General features: G+C 41.2%; 2 protein-coding genes across 4 annotated transcripts in view; one reads left to right on the plus strand and one right to left on the minus strand.

Annotated features, from left to right (window-relative positions):
• Nucleotides 1-11411, plus strand: part of LOC124612655 (glutamine synthetase 2 cytoplasmic) — a 419042-nt gene extending 407631 nt beyond the window's left edge. For all 3 annotated transcript variants that reach the window (XM_047140974.1, XM_047140983.1, XM_047140990.1), the window contains exons 3-7: nt 1926-2090; nt 8738-9012; nt 9600-9799; nt 9963-10102; nt 10320-11411. In XM_047140974.1, coding sequence (XP_046996930.1) covers nt 1926-2090; nt 8738-9012; nt 9600-9799; nt 9963-10102; nt 10320-10468 — 929 coding nt within the window. In that variant the 3' untranslated portion in view covers nt 10469-11411. The remainder of the gene's footprint in view (nt 1-1925; nt 2091-8737; nt 9013-9599; nt 9800-9962; nt 10103-10319) is intronic.
• Nucleotides 11363-19759, minus strand: part of LOC124612674 (prefoldin subunit 6) — a 49546-nt gene continuing 41149 nt past the window's right edge. The window contains exon 4 of the mRNA XM_047141001.1: nt 11363-11687. Within this exon, the coding sequence (XP_046996957.1) occupies nt 11567-11687 (121 nt within the window). The 3' untranslated portion in view covers nt 11363-11566. The remainder of the gene's footprint in view (nt 11688-19759) is intronic.

A 19759-nucleotide genomic window follows, 5' to 3' on the forward strand; every position in this document is an offset into this window, starting at 1 on the left:
TACTTCGTCAGGACTGTTCTTTGTAGCTGCTTTAACGTGCGGTGAAAATGGTAAATCGACAAACTCAAAAATGGTTCTGAGCACTATGGGACTTAACAGCTGAGGTCATCAGTCCCCTAGAACTTAGAACTACTTAAATCTAACCAACATAAGGACATCACACACATCCATGCCCGAGGCAGGATTCGAACCTGCGACCGTAGCGGTCGCTTGGTTCCAGACTGTAGCGCCTAGAACCGCTCGGCCACCCCGGCCGGCAATCGAGAAACTGTTTGACTTTAAACACGTGTAAACTATAGTGGAATTAATGAAATGGTGCGTCGTCTTTAAGATTGTTTAATTAAATAACCTACATCTCTGCAGTAAAACTTTTTCCATCTTCTGCACCTGTTTGAGAGAGACAATTCTTTCCTTCAAAAATGTATTTTCGCTAGCGGGTGTCAATGGGGAAAAAAATTGCTTGAGCTATGTTTTGCAGTTACTAGTATAATCCAGCTTGTGCACGGAAAGTCCGTTTGTTTCATGAGGTACCTAAAATGTTTTCACTTCTATAGAGATCTAAAACGCAGAAAAAAATTGTTGCATGACAAGCCCGTCCACACGCAAGACTTTTGGGAGAAGCAGTATTTATTGCCCTGAACGTCAATATTGAAAAGATTATAGTTTGCATTTGAACACAAAAATCTTACTTTCACTTTCCACTGACAGGTTCTTTTCCCTCCCCCTTTGCTTACAAACTGATCTTACTTAAAGTAAGTAAATCTGGCATAGCATTCATTCTACAGTAGTATCTTTAATAGTTCTAGAATTTTTGTGATCGTCCCAGTATGCGTACAGTTTCAGTCTTAAGGTTGCAAATACACATTTACAATGTACAGACCTAGCCAGCGATGTGCTGTTTGTTATATAGTTTAGCCTAAGGAAATTTCGTGGGAAAGTAAAGGTCTGTAGTTTCACGATCACTGTAGCACGGTCGTTAAGACACTGGCTTGACCCTTGCTCGGATGGAGCAGGATAAAAATCGTTATCTAACCGTTCTCTGTGCTCCCCCTAAATCTTTTAAGACTGACTACAGAACAGATACTTCAATAAGACCACTACCGTTTTAATTTCCTAGCGTTGTCCAGTCCTTATGTAATAACGACGCCGTCTAGACGTCAAATTCTAACTTTTTTGCTAAACGAGAAACTTCAATGGGTGGCTTTGCGGAGAAGTGTCAAACTAAAAGGCCAAGGGATTCATCGCACATTGTGCTCCTATTTTTCACTCAACGTAACTTCTAGTGACAGTGTTTTATGAATTTGGAAAGAAATAAAGTTGCACCATGGGTTGGATACATCGTTAAGCCTTATCTCCCACGGTAAATGGTTGGGTTTCTCGATTCCCAACTAGGAAGTAATAAGACTACTCCCATCCCACTATTTTCTGTCCTTGCTTCCACAATCGTTATTTAATAACAATCCAGGCCGAAAATATTGTTCTTCCTAAAATAACAATTGCAGTAAGATCACGACTAACATTGTTAGCAATATACGCGAAATAATCTTGTCTTACCTCTATGCCAGAGAAAACAACATTGCAAATACAGTAGTTTTTTCCAAGTATAAGGTAATATAATTTTAAGGAACAGATGCTCGTCCATAACGAAGTGCATAAAATAATTGTTCCATTTAGTTCGCGCCGGCCGAAGTGGCCGACCGGCTCTAGGCGCTACAGTCTGGAACCGCGCCACCGCTACGGTCGCAGGTTCGAATCCTGCCTCGGGCAAGGATGTGTGTGATGTCCTTAGGTTAGTTAGGTTTAAGTAGTTCTAAGTTCTAGGGGACTGATGACCACAGCAGTTAAGTCGCATAGTGCTCAGAGCCATTTGAACCATTTTTGTTGTGACTGCTCATACTGACAGCAGCGTTATTGTTGTGTTGCAGACTACCCCATCTGGAACTACGATGGCAGCTCAACGTACCAGTCCGAGGGGCACAACTCCGACCTGTACCTGCACCCGGTAGCTGTGTACAAGGATCCGTTCCGGCCCGGTGCAGAAAACGTGCTTGTGCTCTGCGACACCTATAAGCCGAACAAGGAACCCACAGGTTAGTTGCCCACCGCCGTCTGCAGGCAACTGCCGCGGGACATTAAAAGTATCTCTTCTGTGCTGTCTGCAGCTCGTGCTGCCTCTGGATCACGGGGTCCCGGGTTCGATTCCCGGCCGGGTCGGGGATTTTCTCCGCTCGGGGACTGGGTGTTGTTGTCCGCATCATTACATCATCATTCGTGAAAGTGGCGAGTCTAAACTGTATAAAGATTGGGAATTTGTACGGGTGCTGATGACCGCGCAGTTGAGCGCCCCACGAATCAAACAGCATCATAATAATATCATCATTATTACCATTTTCTGCGCTCTGTGCGATGATTAAGGTGGAACGTAAAGAGATGACGGTATGAATCATTGCGAAGGAAAATCTCACACACAAGTGTGTGTACTATTCCCCCGACATAACAGCAGTTTGAAACTGATAGGAAAGGAAACTGCGCGACTAGTAGTAAAACATCTTCCTTACTCGATTGTGTTTTGTTGTTAATTTGCCTTTACACGTAAGTCCGACGGAAAAGAACAGGATGGAAACGTTTGAGATACAGCGTAATATGATGAGACTGAAAATTAAATGGACTGAGACGAAATGTCGTGGTTCGCCACACAATCCGCAAGAAAAGAAATCTGTGGCGAACACTAATTAGGGGGAGGATAGGATGGCAGGACATGTGCTGAGACGCCAGGGAATGACTTCCATGGTACTCATACATACATACATACATGAAACTGAAGACGTAAAGTGCAGGTGCCACTTTGAGATGGAGAGATTGGCATAGGAGAGGAAATTTTCATAGGCAGTCAACCGATTACACAAAAAGAAAAAATAGTGCAGCTACGTGTAAACTCCTCTAGCCACCGTAAGGTGTATAGCGGAGGGTACTCTGGCCCATTTAGTACACAGAGCAAGTGAAATGAAATGACTGTTTTCGGTATCCCCCCCATATCTCTCTTATCTTAATCTCATGATCATGAGAATACCGGCTCTCTAAATATACCCAACAGGGTTACTCAAAAACGTTGTCTTTCTTCCCAAAACTGCCATTTAAACGCCACGAGGATCTCTGTTACACAGTTGTATGCCTGTTAGATCACTGCAGCACATCTGATGTCTTGTCATGCTTACGTGGTATGGACCCAATCACCGAAGCAGTATTTGAGGGTCGGTTGGATTAGCTTTTTGCGACAACAATGCTTTGCTGTTGAAAACGGCACTGTCAGCGTACAATCTGAAAGTGCTCCGACTCTGATAGGTCATTGACGCACTCGTATACTAAGAAATCTGAAGGGTTCTATTATGCTTCCATGGGACACACCGGATCACACTTCAGTTTCTGTTCAACATTCTCCGTCCAGTATAACGTCCTACCAGTTAAAAAGTCTTAAAAGCCAATCACACACTTGTGAAATACAGGGTGAGCTACGGTATTTTTGGTTATGTCATCATGGTATTTCGGCAAACACTTTCGCAAATCTGGAAAGATTCCATCTTCCGTTCAGACCCGATATCTTAGACACAACCTGCATCTGCTGTTTGTGTCACATGTTTCCTAAACCCTTGTTGATTCTTTGGGAACTACATTCCTCCAGTCGGTCATAGATGATGATATAGGATCTGCAAGAGGCAAGAGCTTATAACCTTTTGTGAACAGTCACCGGCAGCTCTGCAACTTCGGTAGCAAGTGTGCTCCTAATCAGAACTAGTATTCACATGCGCTGACGTACGCAGCATCCCTTATTTACGCTTTCCGTCTGCAACTTCGTCCTTAACCATCGAGTAACCTTGATGGCTGTGAAACAACACTGCAGTGTTCAGTCCAATTCCCACGGTGGGAAGCTGTGACTCTGGTTGTGAGGACTGTCTAGCAACTCCATATTGTTTCACTGCATACCTGCCCTTGAGATCAAAATGATTTCTTCAGAGTACTCTGGTAACAGATCCTGCAGGATTTGCACCACAGTGATCTCGTGAAGTGATATCTTCGGTAGCTTTACTAATGAGTTGGAAGCGCGCCACGCGCTAAGTGCACGATCAACCGAAAAGCCGCTCCCGACGATACACCCATCACCGCGCGACTGACTGATCCTTAAGGTGGTAAACAGGCCGGCCACCGTAAATTTCAAGTAACTGTACTTGGCAAACTGTTGACAACGCAGCGTATAAATACATATTGATTCCCTTCCGAATAGGCTATATTTTTAGCAATTAACCGATGCAAGTTTCCTGTTATCGCTTCTGCCTGTTAAGATGGATCTTCCGGATTCCATTCCCAGTGCCATTTTTGTAAGGTGGAAATCTGTTATGTAGTGCCCTCAGCTTCGTGAGGCTAACTGGGATGTTATTGAATTTAAAGGTGCTAACATTGACACACAGTTCACTGAAGTTGGTGTGATTATCGAGTCTTGTTCCGCGCTCTGATCACAATGGAAGGAAGCGAAAGATTAATCAGATGAAACACTACGTATCTATACCAAAGATATTTATTATTAGCATTCAGCAAATTTAACGACAAAAAACGTACTTTGGGACGGTCCAAACAAGTGATCTCGTATACTGTGGTGTGTTAGCTTGCAAAAGGTCGCAAACGAACTACTAAGAAATTTAGTCTTTCACAACACTGCGGATATGTTTGGTATTTATCTCAGGAAGTGGGTGGATGATTTGATCATAAGGAACATCTTCATTTTTCTGTCTGCTGGCAGCCAACTTTTGGTACTGAAAATTTCTTAAATCACCAGGTTTTGAACGGCTTTTATATTCTCGAGCGCCACTTTGGTTTCAGAGGCTAGTAAGCTACACACAGTGCGGATTGTATCTACTATGTCACGAGATACATTGGTCATGTGTTCTCCCGATATTACCTAAGAAGACACCACTCTTGTAGCCAAGGTCTGGTTGCACTTGACCTGAAATTATATAGCTGGCGGAGGAAATTTTCACCACCTATATTTAGTCGTCCAGGCTGAGAGAGATGCTGTGGTGAAAAGATTCCTAATTACCAGATCTCACGCGAATGTCCCGAGTTAAATTTCAAACATACTTGCAGTGTTTGAGGAAGTATGTAACACTGCAGGTGGTAATCTGTCAGCCGGATGGTTAAGTTAAGCTCCAGGGTTCACTGACTTCGCCTTGTCTTATCGCCATCAACAATATATAACTTAATGATGGAAAGGTGCCATTTCCCGCGAGGACTCCATTTAGGTTGTTCAGCTTACAGCCAGTAGTGCCCTACAATGCAAACTGAAGTCCCAGCTAGGCACCGTCTACATAGATACTCCGCAAGCCACTCTGTATCACTACTAGCAATTTCCTTTCCTGTTCCGCTCACAATTACAGTGAGGGGGAAAAACGACTGCCTATATCCCTCCATATGAGCCTTAACTTCTCGTATCTTATCTTCGTGGTCCTTACGCGCAGTGTGTTGGCAACAGTTGAATCGTTCGGCAGTCAGCTTGACGCCAGTTCTCTAATCTTCTCAATAACTGTTCTCGAAAAGAACGTCGCCTTCCCTCCAGAGATTCCCATTTGAGTTCCCGAAGCATCTCCGTAACACCTGTTTTTCGAACCTACCGATAAGATTTCTAGCAGCCCCCCTCTGAATTGCTTCGATGTCTTCCTTCAATCCGATCTGGTACGGATCACAAACACTACAGCACTACTCACGAATATGTCGTATTAGCGTCCTATATGCGGTCTCCTTTACAGGTCAACCGCTCTTTCCTAAAATTCTCCCAATAAACCGAAATCGCCCATTATCCTTCGCTTACCACCGTTCTCACAAGCTCGTTCCATATCGCTGTTCAACGCTGCGCCCAGATATTTAAACGACTTGACTGTGACAAGCAGGACACTAGTAATATCCCAACGTTACAGGTTTCTTCTTTCTACTCACCCGCATTACCTTAAATTTTTCCACATTTAGAGCTAGCTGCCATTCATCGCATCAACTGGAGATTTTATCAGAGCCGTCTTGTCTTCCTACAGTCACTCAACTTCGACACCTTACCGTACACCACACCACCATCAACAAACAACCGCAGTTTGCTGCCACCTTGCCCGCCAGATCATTTAAGTAAACAGAGAACAGCAGCTTCCCAACCCCAATTCCTTGGGGCACTCCTGACGATGCCTCTCTCATTGTGTCAACTCATGACAAGACAGCTGTAGATAGCAATGCATATTTATTGCACATTCGGACTCAACGCAAAAAAATACCTTGGCTTTACCAAAAGCTTTTTTTTCGTTCGTGGCAGATGGCGCTGCAGTCGATAAAGTTAAAGTTTGCGGAGTTTACTAATAAGAACAGACTCATTTGATGCTGCTTCATATTATCGATAAATATGTAAATATTTGATATCATTAAGCTTAATTTAGTTTTGCAAGTGTGATTGTGGAGCCCAAACTACTGGAAAACTATGACCTAATCATACAAGTTCCGATTTTGGTTGGTAACAGCTGATCATAGGGTTAGAGTATGGCACAGACACCACGGAAGCTACGGACCAAAGTTGTTAACAAGGCGCTATGCAAGCTGGTGTGGAGCCGTAATAGTGGAATGGACTGGATCCTCTCGTCCAACTGAACCGATCAAAGACAGGAAAAGTTTATGTTCGGCTACTTGGAAACTATTTGCAGCCATTCAGGGACTTAATGTCACCAGGCCACGATTGTTCGCGATTGGTTTGAAGAACATTCTGGACAGTTCGATCGAATGGTTTGGCCATCCGGATAGCCCGACAAATTTATTGGACATAATCGAGAGGTCAATTAGTGCACAAAATCCTGTTCCTGCAACAAATTGGCAATTATGGACAGCTATAGCGGCAGCAAGACTCAGTATTTCTGCAGGGGACTTCCAGCGACTTGTTGAGTCAGTGCGACGTAGTTACTACACTACGAAAAAGTGCCCCAACCACCACCACCACCACCACCACCACCACCACCACACGATTTTTGATATATATCATGACTTTTGTCACCTCAATGAATACCGTGGTTCTGTTCCTACTCCTCAGCTTCCAATAAACAGCTTATCGTTGCCCTTGTCCACGAAGCCTTTTTCCAGGATCTCGCGCGCGCGCGCGTTTCTAATTTTCCACAGCGGGCCAGATGCTTGGACGGTTTTAGCCCTGCACATTTGGCTTAGTTCTGCGATGTTAGTGGAGAGAAACAAAATTAGTAGTGTTACTGCGACGTTTAGCGACAAAGAAGACGAGCCCGACCGTCGCCTGGTGAAGGGTGGGACGATTCGGAGATCCCCTGTAATTACGAGAGAGCCGCTGTCGCAGCTACAACAGAGGCCTTGCCCGTCTCGACGGACGGACAGACGCTGCAGCTGCGGAGATCGTTAGCAGTCGCCTCGTTACGGCTGCCTGCCGCACCGCGCCCTCAGCCGTGCTCTCGTCGGCCCCTCGTCCTGTCGACAGAAGTCACCAATTCTGCACGCTCCTGGTCGGCCAGCCTGCCTTCGTGTCTGCTAGAGACGCAGGACCGAGTGCACGCAACTGCAGTGCCCCAATCTGTGCCTTCGACGCCCTTAGTTATAATGAGATAGCTACTATGTGTACATATTGGGTGAGAGACTGCCTTGAGCTGTCAGAATCTGACCTGCCACAAGAACTACCCACTGCACCACGGCTGCAAATACTTTTCGTTTGGTATGAGGAATGAAAGGGGTTCGATTCAACCTTGTGAGGGAGGGAGGGAGGTAGGTAGGTACGTAGGTCACAACCCCACAACAGGCCACAGAAGTCCACCCACCCACCCACACCGAACCCAGGGGGGGGGGGGGGGGTGGTGGGGGGGGTGGTGGTGGTGGTGGTGGTGGTGGTGGTGGTATCTTTATTCTAAGGTACAATATCTTTAAAAAATTCTAATAAGAGAATATCTTCAGTTTTGTTGTAGATTACAAACTGCAAACCATGTCTCCATTGTATCACATTTGCACTTAATCATCAGCTAGAATGACATGTGGAATGGAACTGTCCATGCAAACAACCCCCACTGTACATCCAAATGTTAGTGGGTGGACACAACGTCACAAGCCAATTTTCAATCTGGACTTAGGACTGGCACTGGCTAAATTAGAACTAGATATTTTTGTTGACTGTTAAACACAAAAATAAATTATTGCATATTATTACTTAAAATACAGAATTAATTCACCTAATAAAGAAAAGTACGTACAGCTAAGTTCAACAATAAATACATTATGTGATGGCTGGTTTTCCTTCTTTTCTGCATCATCAGTATTCACTTTAAATTTGTGTATCTGCCATTCTGCTGTTGTATTATTTGTTACAGCTACAATTTTATTTTTCTGATTTCAGCATCGACCAAGTCTCGAGTTGCTCAGAAAATGAAGAAATAAAAGAAAGAAGAAACTGAAACTTTGACTTAGATTACATTTTATAACTATACATTCATACTACCGATTGGCTTACCTTTTTTCTGTTTAATCTGAGTGAGGGCATGTTTACATTAGTACTTAGTATGGCAGGCCTTGTGCTTAAAGGGTTTAAATGTTCTTATGGCTGCAATACCGACTTCATGCAATATAAATCTGGTTTGATGCTGATTGTACATTGTTCCTCTTTGATGCTTGCACGTAATGATAGTGTCTAACTAGTGATCTACTTATTTTGCAGAATCCAATAAGCGATACAAGTGCTTAGAGGCAATGGAGCGAGCAGCAGCACACAAACCGTGGTTTGGTATCGAGCAGGAGTACACACTACTGGACACAGACCTTCATCCCTTCGGCTGGCCGAAGAATGGCTTTCCTGGACCCCAAGGACCCTACTACTGTGGTGTCGGTGCCAACAAGGTGTACGCACGTGAGCTTGTGGAGGCACATTACCGTGCGTGCCTGTATGCAGGCATTGATATTGCAGGAACCAATGCAGAGGTCATGCCTGCACAGGTCAGTGCCTGAGAACACTTACTCAGCTATTCCAAAATGAATGCTAAAAGCTGTTTTTGCAGCAAAAGCTACAGCTCTCCATCCCCTCTGATGAAACTGACAGTTCATTTTAGTTCTCCATACTAGCTTCAACTATTTAGAAAAGCACTATGAATATCAAAACAAAAAGTTGTTTGTGCCCTAATTAAGTAAACTGAAGTATGCATCTAGAATACTATATTTTTGATTATCTTTTTCAGTGTTACAGCTGTTTCTGTAAAAAAGGGTCATAATGATTGGTCAGCCAAAACTCCTTGTAGGAATTAGGTCCTCTAACACACTTTGGTTTACTTGCAGTCACTTATGTCCTTAACTTTTCCTTTTACTCATGATTTGTTACTTTATCTGCCCATGCAGACAGTAGATGTATCCATATGGTCTAAATTTGGAAGCTATTTGAAATTACCACCCAACACCCATTACTTGTTCAGACCACTAGAGAGAACTTCTCATAATCAAAATGTTTGTTTGAAACTAGAACCATTCATTTGATTAAATTTTGTCACATTAGTTTAATGACAACTACATTAATAAAATATTTCTTCCAGTGGGAATTTCAAGTTGGCCCTGGTGAGGGTATGAAATGCGCTGACGATCTTTGGGTGGCTCGATATATCCTACACCGGATATCTGAGGAATATGGCATTGTAGTTACATTGGATCCAAAACCAATGCCAGGGAACTGGAATGGTGCAGGAGCACACTGTAACTTTTCAACTCTGGAAATGAGAGAAGAAAATGGCATAATGTAAGTAGAATTTATGCAAATGTTGACCAATTTGCATACAGTATATAGAAATTTTAAGTTACATTGACCCTCTCAAAGAGGGTTACAAAAATAAGGTTTTCCTCAGATAGGTTAGTATTCCACACTACTCAACTCTGTGAAAAACTTTTTTTTCTCATTCTAGAGAAATCGAGAAAGCTATCGACAAGCTTTCAAAGCAACATCTGCGCCATATTCAAGCATATGATCCCAAGGGTGGGAAGGACAATGAAAGGCGATTGACTGGAGCCCATGAGACATCGTCCATTCACAATTTCTCAGCAGGTATGCACAGATACCACACCTAAACAAATAAGATTCTCTCCCCTCCTCCTCCTCCTCCTCCTCCTCCTCCCCCCCCCCTTTAGTTGACTGCCCATGTATTAGACACAATTTCTATACACATCCTTATCTAATTTGGTGACCTAGTAAATAAAGTCAATGAAGCAGCTAAAATTGATATACTGTGTTAAGGAATGACACACAACCATTCAAATTACAGGTGTAGCTAATCGTGGTGCCAGCATTCGCATTCCTCGTGAAGTAGCAGAACGGAAGCAGGGCTACCTGGAAGATCGTCGACCATCATCCAACTGTGATCCGTATGCAGTGTGTGAAGCACTGGTCCGCACATGCGTTCTCAACGAGTAGATTTTATATAGCTTGTTATTACTTGCTGCTGTACCTTACACAAAATCGAAAACTTGTACAGATAAGCCATATCACTTGAGCACCATGAGCACACCAAATTTTTATACATACGGTGTGCAACAAAATTAAATTTTACTTCAGAGACATTGTTTAGCCACTTGAAAGTAAATTGGTATGAATATAGAACTTAGTGATTGTATTGATCAAACTGCAGATATTTTAAAATGCTTTTTTACATAAAAGGTGTTATTGGATGGAGTATTAAATGAAATGCGAAATTTTTAATTGTTAAACGAATTTGCTAAGTAAAGGCTACATTATTTCCTGAATAGCAAAATGCTTGTTTACTGAGTGTGAAAGTGCATATTTTATTGCAGTTAAGGAAGCAGTAAATATTGTCTGCATGTAAGTGAAAGGGCGGTGCTTTTTTACTATAATTAGTGAACAGCTCTTCTGTGATCAGTTTTAACAAATAGTAAAGCATCCATCAATAGTCTGAGGCCTCTGTCAAAATGAGTGGAATGTGTTTGCTTTTAATACTCAAGATACATTCTCTACATCTGTAATTCCTTTACATGTCTTATTTGTAATTTCTTTCCCAATTAAATGTATAATTTTTTTTTACTGTCACCAAGTATTCAGGTTTGGACTGGAGAGTAATGCTGCCAACTGCTAAACCAACCTCCATGGTGAGATGATGTCTGTGCTCATGTACAAACACCAAATTACAATATTTTTATATCAAACATATTTCTGAGTAATTCTGTGAAAGCATTTGCACATTACACATCACACTATATTATGTAATATAGGGCAGCAACATTTATTCCATAAGAAAATTATGAAAAAACAATGTTATTAATTCTGTTGCTATATTATATGAAATACAAAACAAATAATAAAGTGCCTTTATTTTGTATGCAATAAAGATATTATATAGTTACATGTTGTTTTCATATATATATACATCCACTTCCTCTACAAAAGCACAAAGGATGAGATTTCAGCCACACATAAAATTCACATTGGTTTTAATTTACTTTTCTCAGTTTCCAAACAGGAAACAAATGTATACAGCAGCACACAACTGATTCACATTCACGGTTTTTTGGCCATCTTCATCTGTGCTTGCTGAAACTGCTGCTGCAACTTTGTTAAGGCTGCTCGATGACTTTCTTGTTGTTTTTCTAGTGAAGCTAGAGTGTCATCAGCCCGTTTTCTGAAAGGGGAACCATAATTATTATATAGGAAATGCTTGTTTCCACATTTGAATATTTATACAACTGATCATCTGTGGATTTTAACTTGAACCCTGCAGCAAATTTTAAGGAGCTACAAGTTTACTGGAACAGTCGTGTAATAAACTACTTGTCACCAGAATCATTTTATTGCCTCAATGAATTTGCTGAAGTTAACAAAAAAGTCTCCAACATAAAAGCAATCTCATGCAGTGCCATGAGGAACAGGAAACTTTTTTCCCGTTTAAATTGTATGATATTTTCACACCTACACAATGCAATTTCTTTCCATTATTGTTACCTTTATTATATATCATAACACGAACTTCTTACAAATGTAAACAACCACTTTATTTTGTGGATGACGCAATTAAAGCCGATGGAAAAGAATGCCTACAGCACCATCTGAGGTACAAAACGTACTCCATGCTAGACATTTGACGTCCTGCCTCATCTTCGCAGGCAGTATATACACATACGAGCAACTTTCACTTTAGAGATGATATTCAAAGTGACCATCATTTGCAAACACTTCACCCCTCATTGGATCATGCTTTGCTGGACCTTACGGGCCACAGCGACATTCAGGCAACCTATTAGCTCGTGTACATCCATGGAGTACTATAAACCTGTTCCTTTGCATCCTCGCAAGCAAAAACCTAGTGGAGTAAGATCCAGGCAACATTGAGGCCAAAACGTTAGACCGCCACCATCAACCCATTTTTCCTGTTAATGCTTAATTTAAATAATTACACACATTCCAAAGTGGTGACAGATATGGCTTCAGCATGATGGCACACTGTCACAAACACCAAGTGGAAGGTTTTCTAATGCATCGCACAAAGTATTGCAAAGAAACATGTTACAGGGGTGTATTAACCTAGTCTGTCAGTAGGTAAAAGCACTCCTCCCACACGTTTATGCTAAAGTGTGTCTGAAAGTCACGTTCATGGATGACGTGGGTTGTGATCCCACCAATAACAGGTATTGAGGTTCAAAATACCTTCATTAGTAAAACTAGACTCGTCAAACCACATCACATTATTTATAAAATGTTTGTCTCTCATTTCATACAAAAGCCACCCACAAAACTACTCATTGAATGCAGTCTTCTGGCCACTGGTGTTAACACGTAATAATATGGACGCAATCCACTGTGCAACACTTCAACGACCAGTCAGATATCTGTAACTGCTTTGCAATATCACATGTACTTTTCTGAGGTGACTTGTGAATGGTTTCAAGAATTGTATCCTCTATTTGTGGAGTAAGTCTAGCCCTTGGCTGACCTCTGTCCATTACTTGTGGATAAAGATTACTGGTTTACCAAATATGTTGCTCCAGGTGACGGGGAAACATTATCGGAATGGCACCTTTGAGAGGTTACCGTGCAGCAGCAGCTTGGTTATTGGACAGACCCAGCATCGAAAGCCTATCGATGTGTTCATCATGAAGCCACCCTACATGAACACGATAGGACCCGTTACAGTTGATGGATGGATCCCACTGTCATGCGATAAAATGATGTCCTGCATATGAATGATAACTATGGAATAGACACCTAAAAAAATAGACAAGGGCTTGAGCCATAGCTCCATCCTCACAACAGTCAACTCGGTGAGTTATGATGGCTGGTATAATAGATCTGGGTGATACACATTCCTCTGTACATTGTGATGCACTGCACAATGTGACAGTATTGACACCTTTGATTTACATAAAGTTTTCAAAATGCACCCAATCTGATTTTGCTTGATAAACTTTGGTATTGAATCTGATTGAGGAATCACATGCTGACCTGCAAGTGCAGCATTTTGTTTTCTTCCCACTGTACAAATCAAGGGCACCCACACCAGAGAGAAAAAAAAAGGGGGGGAGGCACCATGGGCCTCCCACAACTCTTAGCAGGATGACAAAGTGTAGTCTAGTGTTTTTCTTTCAAGAAAGTCATTTAAGTCTAGTACATAGGTTTGAAACATGATCAGGACTGGAACTTCTTTATAGCTACTTAAGAGTTGGCATTTGTTTTCCAACCCCCCCCCCCCCCCCCACACACACACACACACACACACACACACACACACACAAACAATTGTATGGGTGCCCTTGATATTAACTGTTAGCTTACATGCTGAAAATTCTATACATAATGATAATACCACCACAGATAAAGTAACCTCTTGGAGACCTAGATGGATGACACACACTTAAAGGTCAACAGTTAATACCCATCACTGAAAGATCTCCCAGTTTTACATCAGTATCAAAACACAGAGAAATTAGGTTGGTTTGGGAAGCCAAATAAAATAACTGATTTTGAACTTTTTATCTTTCTATGTTTTTCTGGAGCAAAAGAAAGTTGAAATAAAATGTTATGTCTGCTCTGAAACAAACTGTCAGTTCTGTTTGACTAAAAAAAAAAAATTATATATGCTCAAATGATTTAACAGAGACTGATACAATGGCACTCCCTCTTGAAAGAAGTCTTTCCCTTCCAAATTATTTCAATTTGAGTATTCACATTTTGTCCCAAAGGACAATCACAAACAAGATTCAACCATGTTGTTTATACATCTTTATTTGTGAAAATGAAATGGTTCATGTAAGGGTTCACAGTAATATTACTCACTCTTAGATAAAGCAAAAAATATTTGTTGCTATATTTCTCTGAGTCACATTTTGCTTCCAGAGGAGGAGGGGGGGGGGGGGGGTGGCAATTCCCTGAATAGTTTTTCCTGTTGTCTACCATTTCATATTCAGGTAAAAAAAAAAAAAAAATCCAGGTCCTCCACGCTTGTACGATGGCTATGGTCAGTCTAACTCTTTCCCTTGGCTGTAAAGGTCAAGCTTTCTGACTCCAACAAAACACAGTAAAATAATAACTTTTCTTGTGGTGTGGTCCTTCAGAATTCTTGTTGGGTTGACATGAAAGCATACTGTTAAACATCACCAGTAGAAATACTTTGTCGCTCACTGGCAGTAATTATTAATCTACATCACATTTCTACTTGTTGCTGACATATAAATGCAAAATGTGTTGTTCCAATTATTGCATAGAAATCAAAACTTCTAGATAGCTTAGAAAATTGCAAATCTGCAGTAAAATGCTCAGGGTTGTGGGGCAGTGAGCTATTAAATGTTGCTTGCAACATAAGTGCCTGGAAACTTTAACTTACATGAAGCCCGACAAAGCACTGAACTCGTGGTTTGAGCAGAAGTTCCCGTATCACATCCAACATTAGAAAAAACAGAAGAGATTCATGAAACTTTAAAAAATGAAGGAAATTTCAACACTTCATCAGGATGCCTGACTCATTTAAACATTGCTATGGAATTCAAGAAACTGCTGCTTATAGCGAGAAATTTAGTGCTAACAAAGACACAGCTTCCAATTTTTGCAATTCTTCGTTTACAGTGAATAGAACAGTTTTCTCCACAATCAGATTTACGAAATGAACAGTACTGTACTGGAAGGGCATGTTCATAAAATCTGTCACTGAACTGCATCCTACTTTTTAAATATGTGTAGTGACAGATTGGCATTAATTCTGATTATCAGGAACCTGCTATTTGAGCTCTTCAACTTCTGTTCTCTGTTGCAATATGGGAGAAGCACAAGCAAGAGGAATGTTTTGCACAGTACTCTTAAGAGAAATCATAATCACAAAAATGAACTAATCAAGTCTGATGGCCATCTAAGGGATACTAAGCAGAATGAGAATTTGAAAGCATCACATACATAAAAGTAAAGACTGATATATATAATTTGATTAACTTGATACTTTGAATGTTAAAGAACCAACGAGTAAGTTGGAAGGTAGGAGACGAGATACTGGCAGAAGTAAAGCTGTGAGTACCGGACGTGAGTCGTGCTTCGGTAGCTCAGATGGTAGAGCACTTGCCCGCGAAAGGCAAAGGTCCCGAATTCGAGTCTCGGTCGGGCACACAGTTTTAATCTGCCAGGAAGTTTCATATCAGCGCACACACTGCTGCAGAGTGAAAATCTCATTCTGGAAGTAAGTACAAAGTTGGAAATTATTTTGTTTCAAAACTTTATTGCAACTCCAAACTGACAATGTTTAGTTCTTTGTGTTTAGTTTCATAACAGCCACAGTAAATCTGTTGAATCAAATACATGATTATTTTCTCAAATAAAGCCTGAATCATATTTCCTTTTTCCTATTTATAACAACATTTGAGAGAACTGTGCCTCCATAACCATCAAATCAAATTAAACACACAATAAAGCCACATAACCTTTTGATATGTAGAAAGAGTAAAAACTGTGAAAGCACTTTTCTCTTAATTACCAAAAATGCTCGTACTTTCTTGATGCTGTAAATACTGGAAGAACTATTTTAACCTACTCAAATCGATGGAGGATTTTTAATACAATTTATTTTCTACATCTATACCCCACAAGCTACCATATAGTATGTGGAGGAGGGTACTTCGTTTACAATTGCCACTTACATTTCCTATCCCAGTTGCAAATTATGAACAGAAACAACAATTGCTGGTAAAGCCTGAATCACTCTAATCTTTGCTTCATGGTCTTTGACCAAAATGTACAAAGCAGGAAGCAAGATTGGTTCAGTCCTCTATGGACACACACTCTCAAAATTTTAACAGTAAACCACATCATGGTGCACAGCAAATGTCTCATAGTGTCTGACACTGGAGCTGGGTCAACACCTCCAATGACACTTTCAGACTTACTAGATGAACCTGTATAACATGCTGTTCTTTGAATTTTCTGTATTTCATCTACCATACCTTAGTTACAAAAATCAGACGGGGAAATAATAGGCAGTGAGGGCAGAGCATTGCCAGTTGCTCTTGAACAATACTGTGCTCCATATTATTTTTCAACATTAATCACTGGGAGACATTTCATGTAATACCCACTATGCATTTTTCACCCCTAACCACTCTTCTTCCCACTGACAAAGTATTTTTCTGCTTTATAGTAGCTGATAACATGCAAGGATATAGCATTTAATTCACAAATGTTCTACTAGGCAGGAAATGACACTTTTACCTAAATTTGTACATGCACAGCGATTACATAAATATATGCATCATACTTTTCAGTACAAGGAGAATAAAAATCACAAAGATAGAATGCTGTAAACACAAAACTGTTTTACTAGTCACCGTCCAATTAGAGACAGCATATGGAGGGAGGGATACGAAATTGTTGCCAATATGGAAGTAGGCAGCTCCAGATCATCTCTCTCAGCTTCCTCCACCTAACTTTGCTTTGCCCCTCACAATGCTATGTTGCTGTGACCCACACCAGCTAACTGCAATTCATTATGTACATGTGATCAAGTTTTGAATTATTCCCTGATGTCCTTATACTTCACAAGTTTCATGGCATACACTACGATTATGTTCACTGTTCGCTCTTCTGTAGTTTTAAGATACTGTAGTTGCCTGTGCATTTCAATGCTGAATTTCAGTCTGTAGGGTGATGGATACAAATTAGAGTGTTAACGAGATGCAAAGACACAGCTTTATGGTCTGTTCGTCCTACTCAGGCAAGACATGGGAAAAAGTACTGTGGCTAACAACATGCAAGTTTGTGCACAGGATCTATCACAAGTAAATAATAATAGAATAATGGCAACACATTGGTTACCAAAATGAATTTCACTATTTTCTTAACAGCCTCCTCACTGGATGGACCTATAAAGTCTAAGACAGAACAAATTAGTGTCCAAAAGCTTTTTCTGTCATACATGCTATATAATTTCAGTCATCCTCATACACTGAAGAACCAAAGAAACTGCTACATCTGCCTAATATCATGCAGCCCCCCCCCCCCCCCCCTTGAGCACACAAACTGCTGCAAGACAACATGGCATGGACTCTACTAATGTCCGAAGTAGTGGTGGAGGGAACTGACACCATGAATCTTGCAGGGCTGTCCATAAAAGTACAAGAGGGTGGAGGTCTATTCTGAACAGACGTTACAAGGCAACCCAGATATGCTCAATAATGTTCATGTCTGGGGAGTTTGGTGGTCAATGGAAATGTTTAAACTCAGAAGAGTCTTCCTGGAACCACTCTTTAGCAATTCTGGACATGTGGGGTATTGCATTGTCCTGTTGGAATTGTCGGAATGCACAATGGACATGAATGGATGTAGGTGATCACAGTCATATCTAAAGTGTCCCATATCACTTCAACTGCACACACCCCACACCATTATGATCCTCCACCAGCTCAAACAGTCCCCCGCTGACATGAAGGATCCATGGATTCATGAGGTTGTCTCCAGTTCCACACACATCCATCTGCTCGATATAATTTGAAACAAGACTCATCTGACCAGGCAACACATTTCCAAGCATTGACAGTCCAATGTAGGAAAAGGCAATCAGCACAAGTTCTTTCTTTAACTACCTAGTAAGTGTTCTCACAGGATACTGGCCAGTCATCGCCATTGTTTCTTTTCTCAGCATGTCACCTCCTGTGTTGCCAAAAGTTCTTTTTTGTGCAAACTGAAATTTATTCCATTTACATTTTATGAGCCAATTAAAGAATGAAGTCTTTTGTCAATTATAACTTTTCAGGTATATTACCATTTACAAGCAGCATTCAATAAAGACAGAGTGACATTAAAAAATGTTTATTACAAAATAATCTATCAAAATCAATATTTCCCCCTTCAACATAGCCATCCTTCAGAGTGATGCACTTGTTCCATCTTATCCACTTTTGGAAGATGTCCTCTAATCCATTTCTTGATACTCACTTCAAAACCACCTCCAAAGCCTTCAATGCATTATTGTCGGAGGCAAATTAACATTCTGGGAGTGTATTTTCGTGGGAAGCATATGCAAAACTGTTGCTGCAAGGGCAACGTTCCATACGTTGTTCCGAAACAAGGGGTTAAAAAAACACTAGACAAGTAGATGGGATGCAAAGGATAAAACTTTAATGTAGGCAGACAATATTTTATTTATATGTTAAGGGTAATTTACTTTTAAAAGAGTCATTTTGTAAGACTGGAATGTAGAGCTAAAAGTCATGTTTGCATGAACAATGCAAGAGGTCCGCTGTGTCACTTAGTATTTGAGTTAATGAGCAAGGCAACGGACCCTTGAGAGATGATGTGAGCTTACGCAATCTAAGGAGATATTTCTAGGTGACGATACCCATAGTAAGTGTATGAAATATATCATACTATTAATATCAAAGGAAAATAAATTTGTTAGAGCTTATGGAAGATGGGAAGCAGCCATAAGATTTGATGTAGTAAATGTAGAGTGTTTAAAATTGCCACCCTGGTATAATCTTGAGAGTGTGGACTTATTTTACAGATCAAGGGTGAAAGTAGTCATGGTGGAGACCTAGTCCTGAGCAAGACCCTGAGGGGCCGATCTTACCTTTGGAGGGGTGCAGTATAATGTTGCTAGCTTGTTTATAGTGGAACTTGTAGGAATTTGTAAGGAAGCAGTCATGAAGTATTGCAGTAGCAACCATGGGCCAGTAAGACCATATGGTGACATGTAGGTCAGTATAACACATAGGGAAAAACGATTGCAAGATGTGCCCGCCATGCTTGGTGAAACCTGCAGTGCACAGTGGTAAGAGTCAGAGCAGGCAGGATAATGTCACCACCTCAGGACAAGAGCTGTACTGTAAGCTATGTGACCAGGGGCAGGGTAATATGCCTGAGGGCCAGATGAATAGATGGGAATTTTGAAGCAGATTCATTTGGTGTCTAGCAGAACCACCATGACGCCAGGTGCACGCTAAACTAGACAGCTAAACCCAGCCAGCTGCATTTATGGGTTTGAGACCAGGTTGGGTCAGGCACCTCCTGCACTGAGTCTGCTTTTGGGATTTGGTACTACAGTTTTGCTTATCTCCTGTCACCAGACTCTTGCCAGGATAATCTTTGCCTGCCTCCGCAGTGGACACAAGCTGGTCCTCAGTCGTCAGTGTGGCCATTCCACAGCAGAACGCCATCACAGCAGTAGCAGAAGAGTGCCGCTGATGTCAATGCCATCGCCTGCTATCAGGCCATTGACAACACAGT

The sequence above is a fragment of the Schistocerca americana genome, chromosome 1, assembly GCF_021461395.2.
Source record: "Schistocerca americana isolate TAMUIC-IGC-003095 chromosome 1, iqSchAmer2.1, whole genome shotgun sequence".
Classification (NCBI taxonomy): domain Eukaryota; kingdom Metazoa; phylum Arthropoda; class Insecta; order Orthoptera; family Acrididae; genus Schistocerca; species Schistocerca americana.